This window comes from Ursus maritimus, unplaced genomic scaffold (assembly GCF_017311325.1).
Source record: "Ursus maritimus isolate PB19 unplaced genomic scaffold, ASM1731132v1 scaffold_36, whole genome shotgun sequence".
NCBI lineage: Eukaryota > Metazoa > Chordata > Mammalia > Carnivora > Ursidae > Ursus > Ursus maritimus.
In genome coordinates, this window is record NW_024426230.1 from 1,500,494 (window position 1) to 1,522,592 (window position 22,099).

The 22,099-nt window shown below is 42.2% G+C and overlaps 1 protein-coding gene and 1 pseudogene across 7 annotated transcripts in view; one reads left to right on the forward strand and one right to left on the reverse strand.

Annotated features, from left to right (window-relative positions):
• Window positions 1-22,057, reverse strand: part of ACIN1 (apoptotic chromatin condensation inducer 1) — a 33,093-nt gene extending 11,036 nt beyond the window's left edge. For 2 of the 7 annotated variants that reach the window (XM_008710539.2, XM_008710537.2), the window contains exons 1-8: window positions 21,731-22,057; window positions 20,252-20,317; window positions 18,172-18,283; window positions 17,651-17,770; window positions 10,038-10,126; window positions 7,474-8,745; window positions 6,764-6,979; window positions 6,152-6,267 (exon numbers count right to left, since the gene is read on the reverse strand). In XM_008710539.2, the coding sequence (XP_008708761.2) occupies window positions 6,152-6,267; window positions 6,764-6,979; window positions 7,474-8,745; window positions 10,038-10,126; window positions 17,651-17,770; window positions 18,172-18,283; window positions 20,252-20,317; window positions 21,731-22,042 (2,303 nt within the window). In that variant the 5' untranslated portion in view covers window positions 22,043-22,057. Of the gene's footprint in view, window positions 1-39; window positions 310-6,151; window positions 6,268-6,763; window positions 6,980-7,473; window positions 8,746-10,037; window positions 10,127-17,650; window positions 17,771-18,171; window positions 18,284-20,251; window positions 20,318-21,730 lie in introns of those variants that run through there. The other 5 variants (XM_040620724.1, XM_008710538.2, XM_008710540.2 and 2 more) reach the window with 4 other exon arrangements.
• LOC103681055 lies at window positions 9,212-10,027 on the forward strand (annotated as a pseudogene).
• Window positions 22,058-22,099: the final 42 nt, after the last annotated feature.

Sequence of the window (22,099 nt, forward strand, 5' to 3'; positions counted from 1 at the left end):
ATAGATCTGGCTTTTAAGAGATAAGCGTTAAGTCCTCACGGCAAACCCCGAGTTCGGCTGGATTGGTCTCTCTGGAGAAGGAGGAGGAAGAGGGCCAGGCTGCTGGTAGTGGCTGGCTCTATTGTATTGGCGGAGCGGCGGCGATCAGCCGGAGACATGCAGGGGAGCCATCTTGCCACTTACCCAGCAGCCCGTGTGTGCGGATGGGGGAGGGCCCTGCTGCAGCAGGGGAGGGGAAAGAGAAGAGGGAGGGCGCTGAGTGAGCAAGGTTCTTATCCTCTGGCAGGCCACAGGGAGCTCACTGCTGGCTCAATAGGCCTGGCCTTTTTCCTTCTTTTCTCAGGTTACACTAGCTACCGAGGCCTAACCCCACAGGGAAAGGGTGCGCTCTCCTTGTCTTCCCAGGGGGCGGGGGAGGGGGCTGGGTGGAGAGGACATACAAAGGTACAGCTGCTTGCTTGGAAGATTCCAGAGAATAGAAGGAAGGGAAACAGCAAGAGCTTGGGAGTGAAAAATGATTAAAGAAGGAAGACGACAAAGCCAAAGTTGAAAGAGATAGAGAATAGAGGATCCTGAGCAATTTTTTATGTGCCCACCTCCCTCGATCCTAGAAGCCAGTCAGCTGTTCATGTGGGGAGGTGGGATGAGAACTGGCACTATCCAATCACTGGAGTAGCTAGCTGGCTGCTCACCCCAAGCAATGACCACGTGTTGCTACTCCAACCTGTCCTTTCTCCAGGGATGGCGGGAGGAGAGGACAGCAGAGAGAGCTCCTTTTTGAGTTACCAGTAGAGAGGGGGTGAGGTGTCTCTAAAGAGATGACAGACAACTTTGTTTCACAGTCTTTAATAAGGTCACCCTGCCCCGGGGTCCACTGGAGCCAGAAAGGAAAAGGATAAACAGGGCAAGGAGACCTTGGGTAGCTGAAGCACGAAGGCCACTTCTTGGAGCAAGGGCTCCAAGGTGGGGGCTCCGAAGGAGATAAGAAGCCAAAGTGGGAGAGCTGTTACATGGGGCGGGGGGAGGTCTGCTGGGCCTGAAGTGTTTGGGAACTAAGGAAATTATTAATCACGGGCATCTTCACCAGACTAAATGTGAAATAAGCAGCTGACTCTAACCATTCAAAAAGCACTCAGCAGATGCTCAGACTCCTCTGTTGACTGCAAAGGTGCTCCTTCTGCATCCTAGTGGCAGCAGAGGTTCAGCAGTAAGGGATTTAGTGAAAAGCTCGATATTATGTCATTTGTAATACCAGAGCTTTCAGCCAGGAATAAATTTTCCTCCCCATGGCTTAAAATCTTGTACATGCTGACCACATGCTACATACTTTTAGAGTAATTACACACTACTCTACAGGTTCCCTTTCACTTGGTGGTCCCTGTCTGCTCCGCAAGACTGAGCGCTCTGCAGTCTAACTGGCTAGGGCCCAATCACGGCCCAACTGTGCTCCCAACAAGATTCTATGACACTGGGCGAGTCCTTGATCCTCTCTGTGTCTCTCTTACTTTATCTGTAAAGTGGGGATCACAACAACACCTATTTCATGAAACAGTGTAATAAGGCTTTGCCCCTAAGAGTCTGGCTTACACAGGGGCGCCTGGGTGGCACAGCGGTTAAGCGTCTGCCTTCGGCTCAGGGCGTGATCCCAGCGTTCTGGGATTGAGCCCCACGTCAGGCTCCTCCACTAGGAGCCTGCTCCTTCCTCTCCCACTCCCCCTGCTTGTGTTCCCTCTCTAGCTGGCTGTCTCTGTCAAATAAATAAATAATCTTAAAAAAAATTTTTTTTTATAAAAAAAAAAAAGTCTGGCTTAGACAACACTCCAAGTCAAGGTAAGGATATGCATAAAAACATGCACATTTAACAGGCCATTATCTCATTTGACACCACCTATGGAGCTTTTTCTGAGTTTTCTCAAAGAGTGAACTGCGCTTTCCCTGATGCGAAAGCATTCAGTAGTTGGTTTGACAGGTTTTCGGCAAGGACCTCATCACTCTGTATAATGACCGTTGCTTGACTTGCCCCTCACCTTCACCTTGCAGGATTCCTCAAGGTCAGGGACTACATCCTTTAATCCCTAGCTCAGGGCCTAACACAAAGAAATGCTCAGTAAATATTTCTGAATTAGGTGTCATTGTATGTACCAAGTGGACACTTTAATAACTGCTTGCTGAACTAAAAGTTTTATTCTTCTTCTTCGTAAAGTAAGCTCTATGCCCAATGTGGGGTCTGAACTCATGACCCTGGGGCACCTGGGTGGCACAGCGGCTGAGCGTCTGCCTTTGGCTCAGGGCGTGATCCTGGCGTTACGGGATCGAGCCCCACGTCAGGCTCCTCCACTATGAGCCTGCTTCTTCCTCTCCCACTCCCCCTGCTTGTGTTCCCTCTCTCGCTGGCTGTCTCTATCTCTGTCGAATAAATAAATAAAATCTTAAAAAAAAAAAAAATGAACTCATGACCCTGAGATCAAGAGTCGCATGCTCTACCAACCTGAGCCAAAAAGAACCCCCAAATTTTCTTATTTTAGATGGAATTCCCACAGAGAATGTTACTTCACAAAGAATGTTACCTTCCAGCATCCTCTAAAAATGTTCCCTATCCATCAATTGTCCTAAAATAGTTTCAGCTGCCAATATGCCTCTCCAGAAGCAGCTTCCTTGGAGGAAGAAATTTTCTTTCATTGGAAATTCTCATTTTTTCACGAATAAGAATTTTGCGACATTATCCTTGGCCTTCTTAAGACCCAGTGAATTTGTGCCATCTATTTCCCCACAAACAATTCTGTGGGATCCAAGATTCCTAAGACTTTATTTTCATAAGAAAAAAAGGAATCCCTGAAACTGCCCCCCAAAAGGGACTCAAATCTATTTGCAGGGCCAGTCCCAAAGCCTCGTTAGCAACTTGTCAGAGGACCATGCAGCTTTTGAGTCCTTTTTAAGCAAAAGGCATCTAGACATCTCCCTTCCCACATTTAAGTTCTTGCACAAATATTTCTGATATCTTTGAGAAATCTGTGAAATTGTATGGCGGTTTGGGGGTGGGAGTTCTCTATCCATAACTGAACAGCATACAAAGCATTTGCAGCCCAGAAGAAAAGGAGAGAACTACTTGGAGCCTGACAACATCACATTATAGTTCATATCTAAATAAGATTCAGAGGAACTAACAGAAAAGGAAATTTCTACAGGCGTGTATGTTTGAATTTTAATTACTGTAGAAAATTCATGAGGAGCTGAAGACCTGATATGAAATAGTGGGAAGTGACTATTCTCAGGCAGTGAGACTTAAATATAGAATACCGCAGGGGCATACTAGTTTCAAGATAACCAAGGATGATATGATTTTGGGGGTATGTCCTTAGATTCCAATTCCTCAGTAAGCAAATGCTACTGATGATAATAAATTCTACTTTTAAAAATTATGCATTATCTGGCATATTGGTACTACAGATTCCCTGCAGAGTAACCATTACATTGTCATATTGGCTTAAAGGACTATTTTCTTCCTCATACTCAGGCAAAAGGACAACTAAACATAATAAGCCAAAAGCCCAAAGCTGCCATTGCCTGCAAGGGTTGTGTACTCAGGAAAGCTGTATTTGGAAAAATTAACTACTGCCGGATAATATAGTTGCTCACACAAAAGTTCTTCCCCCCCATATTTTTTTTTTTTTTAAATGTAAAAACAGAGTAGCATTATTTTCTGCTGTATGAAGACACTTTTGTTATATCCATAGCGGGCAGAAGACTGGATTTTAGAACATGGCTCAACTGAAATAGGACTGAGGGCTCACGAATTCCTGCTCCAAGCAATGACAAGATACCTTACCTCATAAATTAAGAATTCCTCAGGGCACAATCAGAATCAGAATGGATTCAACAAAGCACAAAAAAAGTTAGGCAATCTCTTCCAGGTGCTGACAGGTCCTTGAAGTCTTTTTTTTTTTTTTTTTTTTTTTTTTAACACTTTACTGAATCAACAGGCCCTAGCTCTGTCTCTCATTGAGAGAGACAGGAAAACCAAGGTTAGGCCACAAATAGTCTTTTCCACTTAGCACTGTTGATCCCATTTTTAAAATTGGCCAGGGGCTCCAGAGGTCACCAGGCTGAAAACTAGGGACTCTACAGGGGTGAAAGACTAGGAGGACTGTTGTGAATCAGATGCAGTAGGGCTTCCAGAAATGTAGGTAAACCTCTCAAAGATTCATTACCAAATCCGGTGCCAGAATAGCCTATGAGTTTAGGCCCTTGGGCATGTCTTTTTATTAGGCTGTTGAATAGACCATCTGGAAGACAGGCAGAGGGAAAGTAGGTAAAGGGGATGTGTGTGAGCTACTCCTGAGCTCAGACTGCATTTCTCCCTTATAGGCTGCTCCACTGAAGCTTGCCTAGGCAACAATGGACAGTCTCAGTATTTGCCCAAGGTGCCACTTGCCTATCACCTTCTTGGGATCAATGTGACTAGATTACCTCAGTCATAAAATGGAAGATCAAAGGCACCTTTACATGAGGAGAAACACTCTGTACAGGACTCCAAGCTTCATTTGCCCTGGACTTGCACGCTAAAGTCCAGAAATAAAGATGTTTCAGAACAGCACCAAGTGCCATTTTGTTGCCAGGATCTCACAGACCAACTGAATTTTAGGGCAAACAAAACCTTTTTAGAAAATTACTTGCTTTTCAAGGTGTATAGGAGGCAGTTCCTCAGTCCCAATTACTAGCAGGTTGTCAACACCTACTTCAAAACTGCCATTATACAAAGGACATGCTGTACCCCCATGGGATGGGGTAGGGGAGGGCAGGTATTATCTCTGGTTGATGGATATGGAAGGGAAGGTGTCACCCCATTTCCTCATCGATGGTGTAGCTGGGGAATCCTGAACACCTTCCAGAATCCGCTGGGTTTTCACTTTATGGTCCTAGAAGAAAAACCCTCTCCAAAGGATAATGTACCCACCCCAAAAGGGAAAACCAAAAACTTTTCAAAGGAAGTAGAGTGAACTTTTGACTTTCAAACCAAAAACGTAATGGCCACAAGATGGCAGCAGAGGCAAGACCATTAGAATTAGACAGTAGCAAGCGTATATCCCAAAGAAAAACTATACAGATAGTAAGGAGTATAAAACTAGTATTAAAGTCATAAGGAAATGAGATCATAAATCATGTCACCTGCCCACCACCCTCCAAAATCAGAGGTAAGGATAGTCTGAAGCTCTCAGAAAAGTGTAAATTATTAGACTTTTACATAAAGGAAAAAATCATACTGGTAGTATTAGTGTTAAAATGACATAAAACCCACAGAGAATAACTTTAGACCAACTGTCTACACTGGATGTTCACTAAAGCAGTAAATGCAGTACAGGATTCTTGATGTCTAAAAGCTAAGCAGTATTTCCACAATGTTTTGCTTTTCATTTCCCATGGGACTCTAAAGCCAGGAATCTGCGTTCAATGGCTTCTTAACATATAGTACCTAGCTCAGAATAATGAATGAATAATATACCTGTTCTTACCTGTATTTTTCTAGAACTAAATATAAGGAATAAAAACTCACATTAATTATGTAAATGGTAAAAATCAATCCAAAGGTCTTAGGGGCCCAATAACAAACTTCTGACGTGACTGATACATGCTTCATATTTTGCTGTATTGTGTCCAGTAAGAACTAAGACTGTGCTTAATAAAAAGACAGGTAATAACCAAGGAAAACAACAGAAACTCAAAAACAACACCCTCCTGTGCCTTTCTTGGTAGACTCTTGATATTCTTTATTAAACTGTGTTCCCAGGCTCAGATGTAGCCGGTAAACTTGAGTTAAAGACTGAGTTAAGATGCCCTCAGTCAACTCCCTTACACCGCCTTGAGTTTGGAAATCAAAGCCTCTGCTACCTGCTCCTTAAAGGAACTCTTTTGGTCAGATGATTCCAGATATGGGTTTCCTTATGCTCTAACCACCACTTTTCAGAGTACACCTTAAGAATTCCAGTGGCAGCCCTCAACATAACACCTAAAGCCTAGCCTCTGTCCAGATAAAGCTCTGCCTTTCTGCTTTAAAAGGAAAGTAGGACTGCTTAGTCAAAGAACCCCAGGGAGCAAAGAACTATTCCACACCCCCCAGTTCCTTGTTATACCTCAGCTGAGACAGATTACTTACACAGTGTGATGAATCCTTTCTGATTCTGGTAGGTGAGCGGTCTGGGTCTCTGAGGTTTGGGGCTGTGTGGCAGCTGGTGGCTCTGCCTCTTCAGCTTCACACTTCTTTGGGCTCCCCTGTCAGGACAAACATAGCAGAACACCCATAGCAACGTACTTAAATCTGCTTGGTTCCTTTTCTTTAACCTGGAGCTGGTAAAAGGCAGAGCAGGACTTACGCAGTAGCAGCTCCACACTTAGCCCTATAGATCTTTGTTATTTTCGTTTAGAAGTGGAATGGAATATTGCTTAAAGAATTTCTATGCCAGCAATCATTTTATTAGAATTCTTTTTTGAGAGAACTGAGAAAAGACTTCCGTTGGAGCAGAAAAAAAGGAGACATTCTGTCGGAGTGACCCTGGGAGCCCTGGACATGAGAACCCTGCCACCTAGTTTCATATAGAGCTTTCAGGGACCAGGGAGTTGGACCAGTGGAATCTTACAGGTATCCCCCAACCATCTATATTTCTATTGAAACTTATCCAGATTGACCCTTCAGTTTTATAGTTAAGACAAAAGGGAAAATCATGCCTAATCCTCCATCTCCTTCTAGGGAGGGGGCATAATAGCCTACCCGCTCAGGTTGTAACCTCTGGGTCACATGCTTTTCAGCTGGCTCAGGTTGGCTCAAACGCCTCACTCGGATAGAGGATGAGGTGGAAGTCCTCTCCTTTGGCTCAAGGACCTGCAGTTGTGGCACTGGTGGAGTTGCAACCTCCTGACCAGAAGAGGGATCTTTGGTTTCAGTGTAGCTGGTGCTGCTGTCCCTGGAGACTCCAGGGCTCAGAGACTAAGGAAATGAAGCACATAAGGCAAATTATTTTATATGGTATATATTCAGTATGTCACTGAGTTACCCAACTTCCACTGACTTGGTTTAATACTTTGGGCCCTTCTCTCCCTATGTTTATCCTCTTTGAGTTCGTGATCTCCTTAAGTTCCTAGAGCATTCAGGAAATTATTTATTAAATCCCAACTAGATGCTAGAATACTAGGATACATACATAAAAAGGCACGTCCATATCTTCAAGTTTACAGTCTAGTGAAGATGGGTAAATGATTCAACTTTGGAATCGAAGGGACTCAAAAAAATGAGAAAGGACTCTATTTAGGGATCAATGAATTAAAAATTAGACTCAGAAATGATGGGAAAGTAATCACTGACCTGGGGAGTAAAGGAAGCTTTTCCCATTCCTGCCAGAAACTATAATAGGTTCTCCTGGGGTTGAAACACACTGGAATACAAACAAAACATCAATGCACCCAGGATTCTCCCACACTTACTTTTCTGCTGTTGCTTGAAGCTGAACGAGAACGGGAACGGGAACGGGAACGAGACCTGGACTCTGATGTTGATCGGGAGCCCATCTCGGATCTACCACGAGGGTTGGTGTGAGTACGTGCCCGAGATACATCTCTCTGCTTGGATCTTGGAGATGAGTGAGACTGAGAGCCTGAGCTGTCAGGAGACCGAGATCTTGATCTAGAACTGGAGGATGAAGAGGAGGACCGGCTTGAGGAGGAGTCAGCTGACTGTTTCAATCTGTGGCTTGGGAGAAGGGTATGAGAAGCCCTTCTACCTTCCTTCTGTTCCAAAGACAGCTGTTTCAGAGATTCCTCAGTAATCCCTTTGGCCGGTGCTAATTCCTCGATTTTAAGAGGGAATGGTTGAGCAGACTTTTCTGACTCAGTTTCAAGACCCTTCTGGGTTGAGCATTCAGCTAGTGTGCTTTTCTGAACTAGAGGCAGGACACTCTCCTCTGGCACTTTCTCTGCTAGAGATTCTGCTTTGGTGTCTACAGGACTTGACAAAGGAGACAGGCCTCCCACCAACTGGACAGTATGCTGAGATATTAATAGCTCCCTGGCCTCAGCATCTGTATTAGGAGGAGATAGCTGAGTGAGGACAGGGGGAGCTGGGCCTTCCATGGGCTCTACTTCTTCTTCACTCTGGAGTTGTGTATTAAGTGGTGGTGAAGATGCTTCCTTGGTAAGTAAAGGTGGGGGAGTTTCCTCCTCACTGGCATTTTGCTCTGGTTGTAGCACAAGAGGGGCCTTCTCCAGATCTTCAGTCAGTCGAGGAGGGGAAGGGGACTTTGATTTTTCCTCCAAGCCTTTTGAAGATTTTATTTCCTTTTCTTCTTCCTCAAGGGGAGAAATTGTTTTCATTTCTTTCTCCTGCTGATGTCTGGCCATATGACTTCTTCTGGCTTCTTCCTGGGACCTTGTGACTCCTCCTCCTCTCTCTAACCCCTCCTGTTCCTGGGATCTTATGGTTTGGGGTCTCTCATCTATCACCTCCTCTGGTTTTGCTCTGGGCATCTCTTCCCCCTCTTCTGCTTCCTGAAACTGTTTCAGGACTGGTGCATCCCTAGATTTTTGTCCTTCATCTTCCTCTTCTTCTTCCTCCTCTTCTTCCTCTTCCTCGTCCTCTTCTTCTTCCTCCTCTGTTTTCAAATTTCGATCTGCTCTGACCCTCAGATTTCTGGAAGGTGTTTCTTGATCCTCTTCCTCCTCAGCCACCTGGCTACACTCAGAGAGTTTAGCTGCTCTTGCCTGAAAGAAAAGATATACAATGGATCCAAGTATATTTGCTCACTATTAACAGAAGAAAAACGTATCGTAGGAGATACCCATAGGAAGGAGAAACTCAATGATACAGGCTTGCATCCACACCAACAAGTGTGGCTGTAAACAAGCATGACCTATGACCAAGCTTTTACGGGGATCAAAATAGGGTGTAAATGGAATACAATAATGAAACGGCTACTAGTTCATTTTTTAGTTTCAAGCTTTAAAAATAAATACAAACTAAATGTCTAGAAAGTGGCAAGGGGGTGGGGGAACTGACCTATCATCACTTAATCTAATTATTTTTATCATTTGGTATATTTAATTTTTTTCCCATCATTTCTTTTCCACAGTCATAATCATACCACAGACGCACTTTTGTGTTCTGCTCACTTAACACTGTATCCTATGGCTTTAAAGTTCTAATTGAATAACTGTATCTTTTCTAATAATGAATGTATTTTAGGAATACAGACCAGCCTGTCAGCTTTCATAATTAAATTTTAATTTTTTTATATTTGCTTAGAAATCTGAGCAGACCTAATTAAAAAACAAAAAACAGCTCTTTTGTCTAGGCTGCCCACGTGCCATCCAGACTGAGGAAGACTCGGACACTTCAGGGCCACCTGAGCCACGGCCGCATCAGCAAGCACCAGAAGCCAGAGAAGGCCAGGGTAATGCTGGGGACACGCATCATTACAGGATCAACTTCGACAAATATCACCCAGGTCACTTGGGAAACCTTGGTACAAGGCATGAGCACTTAAAGGGGAACCAGAGCTTCTGCCCTTCTGTCCACCTTGACAAACTGCAGACCTTCGTCAGTGAGCAGACACGGGGAAATATGCTTCCAGAAACAAGACTGGAGCTACTCCTATCCCTGACGTGGGACAGTCAGGCTACTATCTAGTTTAGGGGAAGGGAAAGCTCCCCAAACAGCCTGTCATCGTGAAGGCCAAGTTCTTTCGTAGAAGAGCTGAGAAGATGAAGGGGACTGGGGGGCACTGTGTCCTGGTAGCTTGAAGCCACGTGGAGGGAGGTTCATTAAATGCCAATAAGTGCTTTTGGAAAAAAACAAAAAGAAAAACAAACAAACAAACAAAAACCACCCCCCCAAAAAAAACAAACCCAAAATGAGATAACGAGGAGAAAGAAGAGGACTACAGAAATCTAAAGAGATGCCATCTCTGAAAAAGTCTGAGGAGGAAGAAGAGGAGGAGATAGCCAAAGCAGTACCCAAAGAAGTTGACAGATGCTTTAAGAAGTATTGGAGTTACCTGTCTGACCCTGGGTGACCGTCTTTCTCCTTTTCTTGGTTTATCATCATCAGATTCACCTTTCTCTTCAGAAATAGAGGAGCTTTTTCCTACCAAATGAAAGAAAATCAAGTCAGATTCATGGCATAAACATTCATTCAAGGATGCTTTCTAAAATTCAATCATAGCATATGAGCTGGTCAATACATATCTGTATTACTTTCTTTAACTTCTATGATGAAGATTATATAAAGTTCTGGGGGCGGGGCGCACCTGGGTGGCTCAGTTGGTTAAGCGTCTGACTCTTGGCTTTGGCTCAGGTGATGAGCTCAGGGTCCAGGGACCGAACCCTGCCACTGGGCTCCACACTCAGTGGGGAAGTCTGCTTGAGGATTTCCTCTCTCTCCCTCTGCCCCCCCCCCACCGCTCGCATGTGTGAGCTCGCTCTCTCAAAAAGAAAGAAATAAATCTTGAAAATAAAGAAAAATAAAGTTCTAAGGGTCTTATTAACAATTCCTGCTGTGCACGTCTGAAATATTTTCAGTATCTCAGAGCCAATTCACATATTACAAATAACTCAAATAACTATAAAATAACCACCCAGAGCTTCATAACTACCAGGGGCTTCAAACTGTCTTGCAGAAATGTACAAAGTGCACTTATTTCTATAAAATGTTTTGTCACCATTTTTCTGGATTGCCTATTGCTACCATTACTAGTTTTGAACAAAATATGATGATTAACAAACCAGAACAATCTCATGAAGTAAGTACTTAAATGAACTGTTTTCAGGCCCCAAAGTTCCTAGAAATTACTTCAAGCCACTGGGCAGGGCTTCAGAAATGGGCCCTCTCAATTATGTTTTTATATAGAGCTCAAGGTGAGATTTCTTTTTGAAAGGAAATATAACTTCAAGAAAGCTTGAAAACTACCAATCTAGGTCATTTCAAATAATAACTCCATGTAAAACTGGAAAAAAATTTTCATTCACATTCCATGAAGGAAGGTAACTGTGCATAAATCACTTAAACAATTTGGTCTTGGGGCACCTGGGTGGCTTAGTGGGTTAAGCGTTTGACTCTTGATTTTGGCTCAGGTCATGATCTCAGAGTCCTGAGACTGAGCCCCGCATTGGCCTCTGCACTGAGCATGGAGCCTGCTTGAAATTCTCTCTCTCCTTCTCCCTCTGCCCCTCCCCACTCTCCTGCCAGCGACCTCACTCTTCTCTAAAAAAAACACAACAAAACAAAAAAAAACACCAACCAATTTGGGTCTAAATGTCTTGACCAAGAAAAAGGCAGAGATGGACTGAAAGATTTCTAAGTTTCCTACCAGTATTACAATATTACACAGAATACCAGTGCAAATACTGATGAGAACCAGTTTAGAAAACAGCCTAAAGATGAGTATATTCCAGATACTTAACTCAGCTAGATTGGACTCAATTTTAATATAGTACAACAAGCTTAAATGATGCCCAAAACCATGTCCTACGCTAAACCGGCGCAAATAAAACAGATGGTGTGAGCTCTAACCCAAGGTCTTCTTATTTCTGTATCCCAAAATCTAAAATGAATTAGTCTTTGCTTCTGTAATTAAAAGAAGAAACGTAAAATGAACTAAAAGACTGCACATACTTTGTAAAACTTTACTCCATGATCACTTCACTCACAGGATCCCTAAATATATACCATTTCATATCTGGGTTAGTGAATAGAGACTTGCATTATGGGTGTGTGTATAGGATCTATGGTTAGGATATATAGTAACAGGCCAGGTTCTCTAGCAAACACTGACGGATAATCTGTAAGAAATCAATAAATAATGTGATTATAATAATAATAATTTCATAATTAAATAACCTGGAATAGGTTAAATTACAAAATGAGTAAAACCGAAAGAAAATTATTTTCCATCAATTTTAGATAAAGCTCCTCTACAAGTATAAAATGAAGAAGCAATTTTTGTCGTTTAACAAAAAAAAGAAAAGATAGAGGCCAGGGGGAGGGACGAACAGGCAGAGCAGAAACGATTTTTACAACAGTGAAAATACTCTGTATGATACTGGAATGATGGGTATATATTATACATTTGTCCAAACCCACAAAATGTACAACTCAAGAGTGAACCCTAAGGTAAACTAAGGATCACGGGTGACTATGATTGCCAATGTAGGTTCTTCAATTTTAAAAAATGTACCACAATGATGAGGATGGTAACGGGAGAGGCTACGCATTTGCGGGAGTAGAAGGCATACAGGAAATCTCTGTACCCTCCTCTCAATTTTGTAATGAACCTAAAACTGCTCTAAAAAATAATGTCTTGGGGGTGCCTCGCTGCCTCAGTTGGTAGAACGTGAGGCTCTTGATCTCAGGGTTGTGAATTCAAATCCCATGTTGAACATTATTTTTATAATTTTTTTTAAGATTTTATTTATTTATTTGACAGAGAGAGAGAACACGAGCAGGGGGAGTGGGAGAGGAAGAAGCAGGCTCCCTTAGTGGAGGAGCCCGATGTGGGGCTCGAACCCAGGACGCTGGGATCACACCCTGAGCTGAAGGCAGACACTTAACCACTGCGCTACCCAGGCGCCCCTATAAAAATTAAAAAAAAAAAAAAAAAAAAAAGTCCTAAAACCATCCAGATACTTAAGAATTTAAAAAAAAGGGGGGGTGTGTGTGTCTGGGTGGCTTAGTTGGTTAAGCATCGGATTCTAGATTTTGGCTCAGATCATGATCTCAATGTCGTGAGATCGAGCCCCTTGTCAGGCTCTACACTGGGTGTGCAGCCTGCTTAAGATTCTCTCTCCCTCTCCCTCTGCACCTCCCTGTCCCCTCACATACTGTCTCTCTTAAAAAATAAAAAAGTTAACTAGGTCAGAGGGACAATTATGATCTGAATATTGCAGATATTTTAAGCTTTACAGAGACAAAGAAAAGATGAGGAAAATTATACAGCAAAATATCAAGTGAGGTTTTTTTTAGTTTGTGAGACTATGGATGATTTAAAAACTTTTTTTCCTAGTGTTTCCAAATTTTCTTTAATAAATACATATTACTTTTTGTAATAAGAAAATAAGTATTTTTAAAAGGATAAATTCCTATCTTCTGGAGAAAAAATATACTCTTCAAATCCTACAAATAGGTAAAATTCATAGGCCTAGGCATCCTAAGTACTGGCTTTCATCACTGCAAGTTCTTTTTTTTTTTTTAAGATTTTATTTATTTATAGAGAGTGCGCGCACACAAGCAGGGGGAGTAGCACGCAGAGGGAGAGGGAGAAGCAGGCTCCCTGCTGAGCAGGGAGCCCAATGTGGGACTCCATCCCAGGACCCTGAGAACATGACCTGAGCTGAAGGCAGATGTTTAATGGACTGAGCCACCCAGGCACCCCTATCACTGCAAGTTCTATCTAAGAAACATTCTCTTTGTTTTCTTTTTAATTTAAAAACAGGAGTTATATGCACATATTTAAAGCCATACTGAAGGTGCTTTGTGGTGAATAACAAGCTCTCTGTAAGCACCTATACACTCTGAATAAATAAATGTGATTTTTAAGGAGTGGGAAAAAGACATGTTTTATGAAGTTGGTCAGAGATAAATGTGTTAAACAGGTCAAACAGTTCTAGAGTTGTGATTTTAAAATTAGGTATGTAAAAGCAAATAGAAGCTGAATGCTATCCTATTGGGTCATAATGTTGTTTGGGTGCTGTAAAACAGCAGTGCCAGGGTTCTAGATGATTAGTTCTCTGGAAGCACTTAGGAGTAAGTCATCAAAGAGATGTGGGCTATTCAGAAAGTTTTGGTCATGACTGTTTTGCCAAAAAAATGACAACTGGAGGGGACCCTCAGACGTAAAACAGGAACTTAGTAAGCAACACAAAATATAAAGAAGAAAAAACAAGATAAAGAAGAAATGAGGAATCACTTTCTAGCTCCCTGTAAGGAACTGATGTGATGCAGACAAGCTTCTGGGAAAGGTGACATCTTCTGTTATGGGCACATGGCCACATTAAGTGTCTTAAACCAGATGTTAATAATACGTGATGTGTAGAAAATGAGCACCTTTAACAAACGGTGGAGGCAATTAAAGTTAAGAAATATATTTCAGGAGTTGAAAAGAAAGGGTAAGTGTAAGATTTCCAAGATTCCAAAGTCAGAAGGCTTCAGGCTGCTAGACAGTAGAGAAGTGAAGAATGTTAATAAGGGCCACAGAGGAAAGTAATTTCTTCATTCTAGAAAACAAATCCTTGAATATAAATAAGAAGCAGGAATTAACAGAATGGAGACCTGGCAATGATGCCAACCCTAAATCTGACTCATGTTAGCTGAGTAACTTATCTCAGCTTCCAGATTTAATATGAGAAAAAGGAATGAGGACTATATGCCCTATAAGCAAAAGGCTGGTTAAGATCCCCTGGAGCTATACCTTTGTTGAAGAATCTGTACACTGATACCCATTTTTAAATGTTTTTCTATTTTCCTACTAATTTTCCTAGATTGGACTCTTTTTGAAATAGTTAACTAATAGCAATAAGGATTTTTGTATGATCTAGAGGCGAGTCTAGACAATTTCTGACTATGGAGGGTGGATACGGTCTCCCAACACGTTAGAAAAATCTGAAGAAAGTGGTACAGAGAGAAGTCAAGAAGAAGAGCCAGGAAGGATGTTATAAACCAGTTCTTCCTATTTGAGGTTTTGTCTACAGCACATAAACAGGAGGTTGCTGGAATATAAGCCAAAGATCCTGATTAATTACAATACTGAGAAACTATTCTTTCAGTTAGTCATTCAAAAACTGAGTTGATTAAGAGAACTAACTACTAGGGGACTTTTAAAAAATGTAGAGTCCCAGGGACTCACATTCCCTGAGATTCTTGGGGTAGGGCCCAGGAAGCCATATTCTTAAAAACAGTTTAATACAAAAAAAATATCCTCAGGTGCCACTACTGACTGGCAAACTGTTACTAAAAACCTTCCTTTAATGAAATTCTTATTAAAGAAAAAACCCCCAAAACATCCAAATAAGTTGGCATCCCAACAGTTTACTGGCCTATGGAAGACTAACACTGCACATCTTCAAAGAATCTAGTTTTCTGGGTAAACTCCAGGCGTTACCACTGATCAACTAAGGACTGCTAGAACTCCCAGCTGCCACTCCATTTAGGGCCCTGACCAAATTTTGTACCACACCTACGATATTCATATTCTAGCCAAGATCAGAGGTAAGAAAGTTTATGGCAGAGGGAGGGTACACTGAAGAGAACAAATGGCAATTCTTAGTTACTCTACAATTTACTACATTCACCTCTTCTAATTTATTTTTCACCTCTATCTTTTCTCTTCTTCTACCCATTTCCCCTCCTTCACCAATTACCGCCACAGGCAGAGTCCCACTAAGGACAAAAAGCACTGAAGAGGCTGGTTACCTTTATTCTAAATCTTTATTTGCTTTTGAAGCCTTATTTCTATTTCAGGATCCATTTTTCATTTCCATTTCGAACTACATTTAGAACTGAGAGAGACTCTCTTTTTTTAAATAAAGTTCTTCATCAAATCATGTTCCTATCAAGAATTTTCAATGGTTTCTCCCTTACTTTAGAATAAAACATCTCCTATTTGTTGGCTTGATATTCAAAGCTCTTTGCAATATTATCCCAATGTACCTTTTTAATTGTTCCTCTGACTATTCTTGAATAGGCAAGAACACTTTACTCTGGCTAGATTTATTACCTCTCCTTTAAAAATATCACATTCATCCCTATCTTTATGTTTTTGTTTCTTCCTAAAAATGCTCTCTTGTCTCCTCTGGACCAATTCAAATCCTACATTTTTTTAAGGGCTCAGCTCAAATCACACGTTTTTCATGAAGCTCTCTCTAATCACTCTAGTCCTCAGAGAACTTTTACTCTGCATTTTTATGGTCTGTGTGTTTGCACTATTTATATATCATTTTTTTTATTTTTTATTTTTTTTAAGATTTTATTTATTTATTTGACAGAGAAAGAGAGACAGCCAGCGAGAGAGGGAACAAAGGCAGAGGGAGTGGGAGAGGAAGATGCAGGCTCCCAGTGGAGGAGCCTGATGTGGGGCTCGATCCCAGGACTCTGGGATCACGCCCTGAGCTGAAAGCAGACTCTTAACGACTGGGCCACTCAGGCGCCCCTTATATGTCACTTTACAACACACCATCTTCTGTTGTTGGCTTTATGTGCAATCATCTTCTCTCTCCTGAAAAGATTTTACAAAGTGCTAACTCCCCATATACTCTAGCATGGAGATATGAATATAGCAGCAATTTAATAAATATTTTCTGGACTGACTTTTACTTGAGAAGAAACACTAACAAACTAATTTAGAACAATCTTCCCCTTCCTCCTGGCTTTACAATCAGGGAAAAGAGTGCTAGGAGCAAAATGGATCAATTGAGGCTCTGCTACTTTTGTATTTGAGGAGAAAAGAGATCTCTAAAATAACTTATTTTTCTTCTACCATTAAATATCTTAAAAATTTTGCTCAGAAAGGAATTCTAGGGGTGCCTGGATGGCTCAGTCAGTTAAGGGTCTGCCTTCGGGTCAGGCCATGATCCTGGAGTCTCAGGATTGAGCCCCATGTCGGGCTCCCTGCTTGGTAGGGAATATGCTTCTCCCTCTCCCTCTGCTCCTCCTCCTCTCTCCCCCCTCATGCTTGTTCTCTCTCTCTCAAATAAATAAAATCTTAAAAAAAAAAAAAAAAGGAATTCTACATTAATCAGAAGAGCCAGTAACTTCTACACGTTCTAAAAATTAAATATGGAGTGATCACCTTCCCTATGACCATTAACATTAATAATGATTCAAAATACTTTTAATGTACACATTGGTTTAACAGATGTACCTACTGTCCATGTATCTTACATACATGTTCTCCTAAAAGCATACCATCTTAGGTAGTTTAGAAGACAAAGGCTGCATTTATAGACTTTTGCTTGAAATACTACACAAAACTGGGTGCTTAATTTTTATGTGAAAAAAAATAATCTTGCTTGACCCAACTCCACACAGTGAGTTAGAGCTCCTTGTAACATGCTCCCATGATACTCTGCACTGCCTCTCAGAGCACACAGCACGATGGTAACTAATTATATAATAATTTGATTAATGTCCATCTCCTCGCTAGGCCATACGTTTCATTAGGGCAGAGATTTGTCTTTTCTCTACTATATTTCTGGTGCGTAGCATGTGCCTGGCATACAACAGGCACTTAACAAAAATTTGTTGAATGAATTAATAAACTACAGCAGATACCCATTTGGGGGGGATGACTGGATGTGTAATAGGTAATCTATACAACTGGTGAAGAGATGACAAACAGTTGTGACCACTGCTCAATTCAGAGATAGAGGAGGTTAAAGAGATACAGACGAGAAGAAACATCATACTGCCTTAGTAAAACACTCTGAGGGGTTACATGACATACAGATGAAAGCAGACTTCCAAAAGGACATAATTCCCATGAAAAACAGATGTGAAGTATCAATGTCACAATTTCCCTGGGACTCTAATGGAGGCTTAGCATGAAAGGAGGCCTAACTACCTCCCCCCACCAACTACGCAGGATTGACAAAACAGCGCAGTGGGGAGGGAGATACGTACTGGGCGAGTGTCTGCTGAGCTCCAGCTCTGGTCTCTCCAGGCTGCTCTGAAAGTCAGGAGGCAGCAGGGAAGCCACTCCCTCAGGATGGATCATCTCGTCCTCCGACTCAGCTGAAGCTTCTGCAAAGTACAGATTGGGTCGGGGCAGGGAGGGAGTGAAGGGCTAAGCATGTGGGAATATGTAGAGGAGTGAAGGAGATCAGGCAAAGTCATGGGACACCGAGTATATACTAAAAAGAGCACTGTACACAAAGAAAAACTCCCTGGGATTAAGATCTACCTCATTTAAAGGGTAGCTTAATTTACTTATAATTCTTCCTATTGGCAGGAATCCTCTTCTAACAGTTAAATTAAGTGTTTTCTTCCCTAACAAAAGGTAAATAAACAACTCACTTGGCTTAACTACCAAAGCAAGTAAGTAGCAGTTTCAGCCTGACTTATTCCAGAAATTGCCTAAACAGACCTATCTGCTCAGTGACAGGAGTAAGAATGAAAAACTCCTTGTGACAGTCTGGGCTTACCTTCAAGTTCTGCAGCTTCTCGGGCTTCACGTTCCAGACGCTGCCTAAGTAGCTCCTGCTGCTTTTCCAGATACTGCTTTATGAAACTGTTCTGGCTCATTTCCTCGCCAATCTGTGTAGAAGACACGGAAAAAAGAAAAGTCAAGGAAAGCAAACCAAGAAAACACAAGGAAGAAGATGCCACGGAGCAAAGGTCTACTCCTTATATTTGAGCCCAAGAAAGATAATCAAAATGTTGGAAGGCCCTCTTCTAAGCTACTCTTATGTTGAGGACCAAAATAAAGAAGCCTGTGATTCATAAAAGATGGCAAAAAGAGGAACTGCACATAATTTCTTATTTTAAATATTCAGTTCCCAACCAGCGATGCCCATATAACTTAAAATCAAAATTCCTGTAAAATTATGTCTTTTAATCTAAAATTTTAATCTAAAATATTATCTAAATATAATCTAAATTTTCCTTTTCGTGATAACAACAACTGAAAAGAAAAAATATTAGATCATACTAGGTCATTTTTTGTTGATAAAAAAGGTCAATCTCCACCTATCCAGGAATCATTCTGTCAAACATCTCCAAATTCAAGTACAGTACTTAGAGTATGACAGCAAAAGATTAAGAAAAGGGATGTCTGTTCAGCACTGAGACAGAGTTTTAACTCCACTTTCTTTGGGTGGGAAGAAATCCTTGGTAACACTATCCAGGAGCTTAATCCCCTTTCCCATTTTTTTCCTGCAACACAGACTCCCACAGCACTCTTCTGTCTTTCAGTTTTCTCTTCACAAGGCCTCCTCCCAGAACCTTCTTGCTTAGCAAGTCCTACTAGAACTCCAAAAAAATTTAAAAACCTGAATAAATATTGTTTATGTTTTTAGTCATCTTTCCTAAGCATGGTAAATGTTTATTTTCACCTAAAATAGAGATGAGTCTCTTGGTATTCAGCGGACATTGATCAAGTGTGGGCTGCATGTATTAGAGAGCATATGCATTTGCTGCAAAAATCCTAGGTTAATAAAAGCAAAGCTTCAAAGCCTAAAATGCAATGAATAAAAGGAATATAATTACAAACTGATTAACTTACGCAGTTTCTTAAGCTTATACTTACCTAAACATCTGTAAACTGACTAGATTATATCTTAATTAAGTGGTAACCAGGGAGTAGGAAGGCTCTCTTGTTTTTCCACAGTATCCTGGGACTTCACCTAGTAGCAGAGCCGCACAACACTGCACTAACGAAGACCTGGATTTATCCTTTACGGAAGTAACACACTATAGTGAGGGGATTTTAAGAGCTGAAAAAAATCTTATGAGATCACAAAGTCTAAAAATCTAATTTTTTTAAAACTGTGGAATGATTTCTTCTAAAGAAATCTTAAGCTGAAACTCAATATACAAAACAGATAAAAGTAGATCTAATTTAGTTAAGAGGGGAATGTGAACGCCTGCTCACTTGGGAAGGTTATCTCCCCAGGAAGCCCCCAAAAGCAGCTCTACAAAACCAAAGCAGAGCAGTTATAAAACTATAGATATAGTCCAAACTTCTCTCATATTATACATAGCAACTGAGGAATCCAGGGCCTCCAAAGGTTAAGTTTCTTGCCCTAAGTAACAGAGGAATTAATGATATTTGCATAGTTAGCATTAACACTAGTGATGGTGGATAATTTCCAAAGGATTGAATTCTTGGAAAATCTATGTTAACACAAGAGTTCTTGATCAGCAAGTATTTTCTTACACTCCTTATTGATTGTCTACTTCACATCTACATTCAAAGACATCAACTACTTTTCCCAAATCAATGACAAATAAATGACTTCAGATTCTTGCACTACACTTAATCAATTGGAGCCACATCTTTCTGCACATACCATTGCAAGTATCAGAAATTAACTACTAGCTCTTCTAATTCGGTTCTTGAATTCTTTATTAGAATTCAACTGTCCTGATATGAGGAAATTTCCAACCCAGGGAACTCAGGAAAATACTGGTGAGGAATTAAGCATCAAGTGTACATCATTATGTCCTTCCATCTGTCTGTGCATCCAAAGAGGCCACCCTATCTAATGAATCTTTTTTTCTTACCTGGGAATTTGGCTGGAATGCAGCATGGGGTGTTGAGTGTTTCTGTAAATTTTCTAGCATTAGAGCCTGGTACAGAGAAGGGCAAAAGTCAGAATCTAAGGGAATAAACCCCCACCCCACCCCATCTCTTCATTGAATGCAATGACTAACCATACACACTTAACCTGTACTTCTTTTCCAGGGACCTAAAAGCCCTTTACTAATTCTCACTCATCTTCAGAAGACCCTTAAAAGTAGCCATGGTTACTGCTCCCAAAAGTACAAACGTAAAATGCAGGCACATGGAGAAAATCACCAAACTGGATATGTAATAAAATCAGTGACAGTGACAGAACCAGTACTACAGTCCCTATTATCTCCTGCACTTCTGACTAATGCCCCTTCTAAATCTGGCCATGCAGGTAAAATGACTTCAAATACTCAAGTCAGCTTCAAATACAGGAAACCAACACGGGGCTGCTGGTTTGGGCCTGATTGAATTACTTGGTCAGTTACCCAGGACTAGATCTACTTGAGTGAACTTGTATTGTTTCCAACAGAGTGACACCTAGATTCATCAACTCTATAAAAATTTCAGAAAGGAGGCTAGAGAACAAAATGACCACAGACTCTAAACTATGGCTGACCCAATCCACACACGAAACCGTAAGCTTCTGTAGAGGCAACGGTCTGTCAATTTAACCCTTGAGCCAACCCAGCCCTAATCTGCACTACAGGCCATGTATCCTAATTAACCCCAATTAAAACCAAGACATCCTCATCTTCCCTCCCTTTAAACCAAATCTGAACGCACAAATCCACCCACCTCATGACGATCCCACCCTAAGATACTCAAATCGATTCAAAACCCCCAACATATACCAACCTGCCCCACCTCCCCCACCAATATGCACCAAACTCTTATCCGCCCAAACTGCTTCTGGATGCCCTATAAATTATACACCCCTCTATAACCAAGTCCCTTCAAATCACGGTTTCTCTTCATCTCACCTCCTAATCTAATCAGGTAGACATTTTACTCTATCCCAATCCTATTCTTCCGGACACTAACACCGACACCAACCCCATTAACCCCTCCGCCCAACTATACCCCTAACTCCGACCCAGCCCAATTCGCCCCCCTCAGGCCAGCAACGCCGGGGGTAGTAGTGGGATTTAACTCCTTCTGCAGCGCATGCGCCGAAACCACAGACACAAACAAGGAGGGGGTGGGGGAAGGAGGAAGGAGCTTAAGACACTCCGGGAGAGTAGCGCGCACCCTCCCATTTTGGGCTCGCGCCGCTGCCGTTAAGGCGGGAACCGGCACTATCTCTATTCCAGCGCGAGCCTCACCAACCACCGTGCGCGCGGATCCGGAGGCTCGCGCTGGCGGCCTGAGCGAGCTCGCGCGGAGCCCGGACACTGCGCCTGCGCCGCGGCAGAGACTCGTCTCTACCGGGTCCGCTCCCCTCCGACACCCCGGCAGCGCCGGCTTCTCACCCCTTTGAGCCGCTTGACCAGGGCACTCTTCTGCCCGCTCTTCGCTAGGCCTCGCTGCTCCAGTGCGGCCTTCAGGTCGGTCACCCGCAGCGCCTGAAGAGGCTTCCCGTCCAGAGTCACCTCCTCCAGCTCCGCCATCTTGCGTGAGGTACTCGGGTCCGTCCCGACGGCTTCGGGCATCTTCGGTAATTTCCGCCAACGCCCTTCGAACGTACCGGGCTGACCCCGCCCACTGCCATAGTCAACCCCTCGATTACCACTCAGAACTCCCCGGGTTCCTCCGGAACTGCTCGGGAATTTCCGTCCCCACATCGGCACCAATCAGTTCTTTCCCTCCTCCCAGCCACTTCCCCCTCCCTCGCTCTGCTT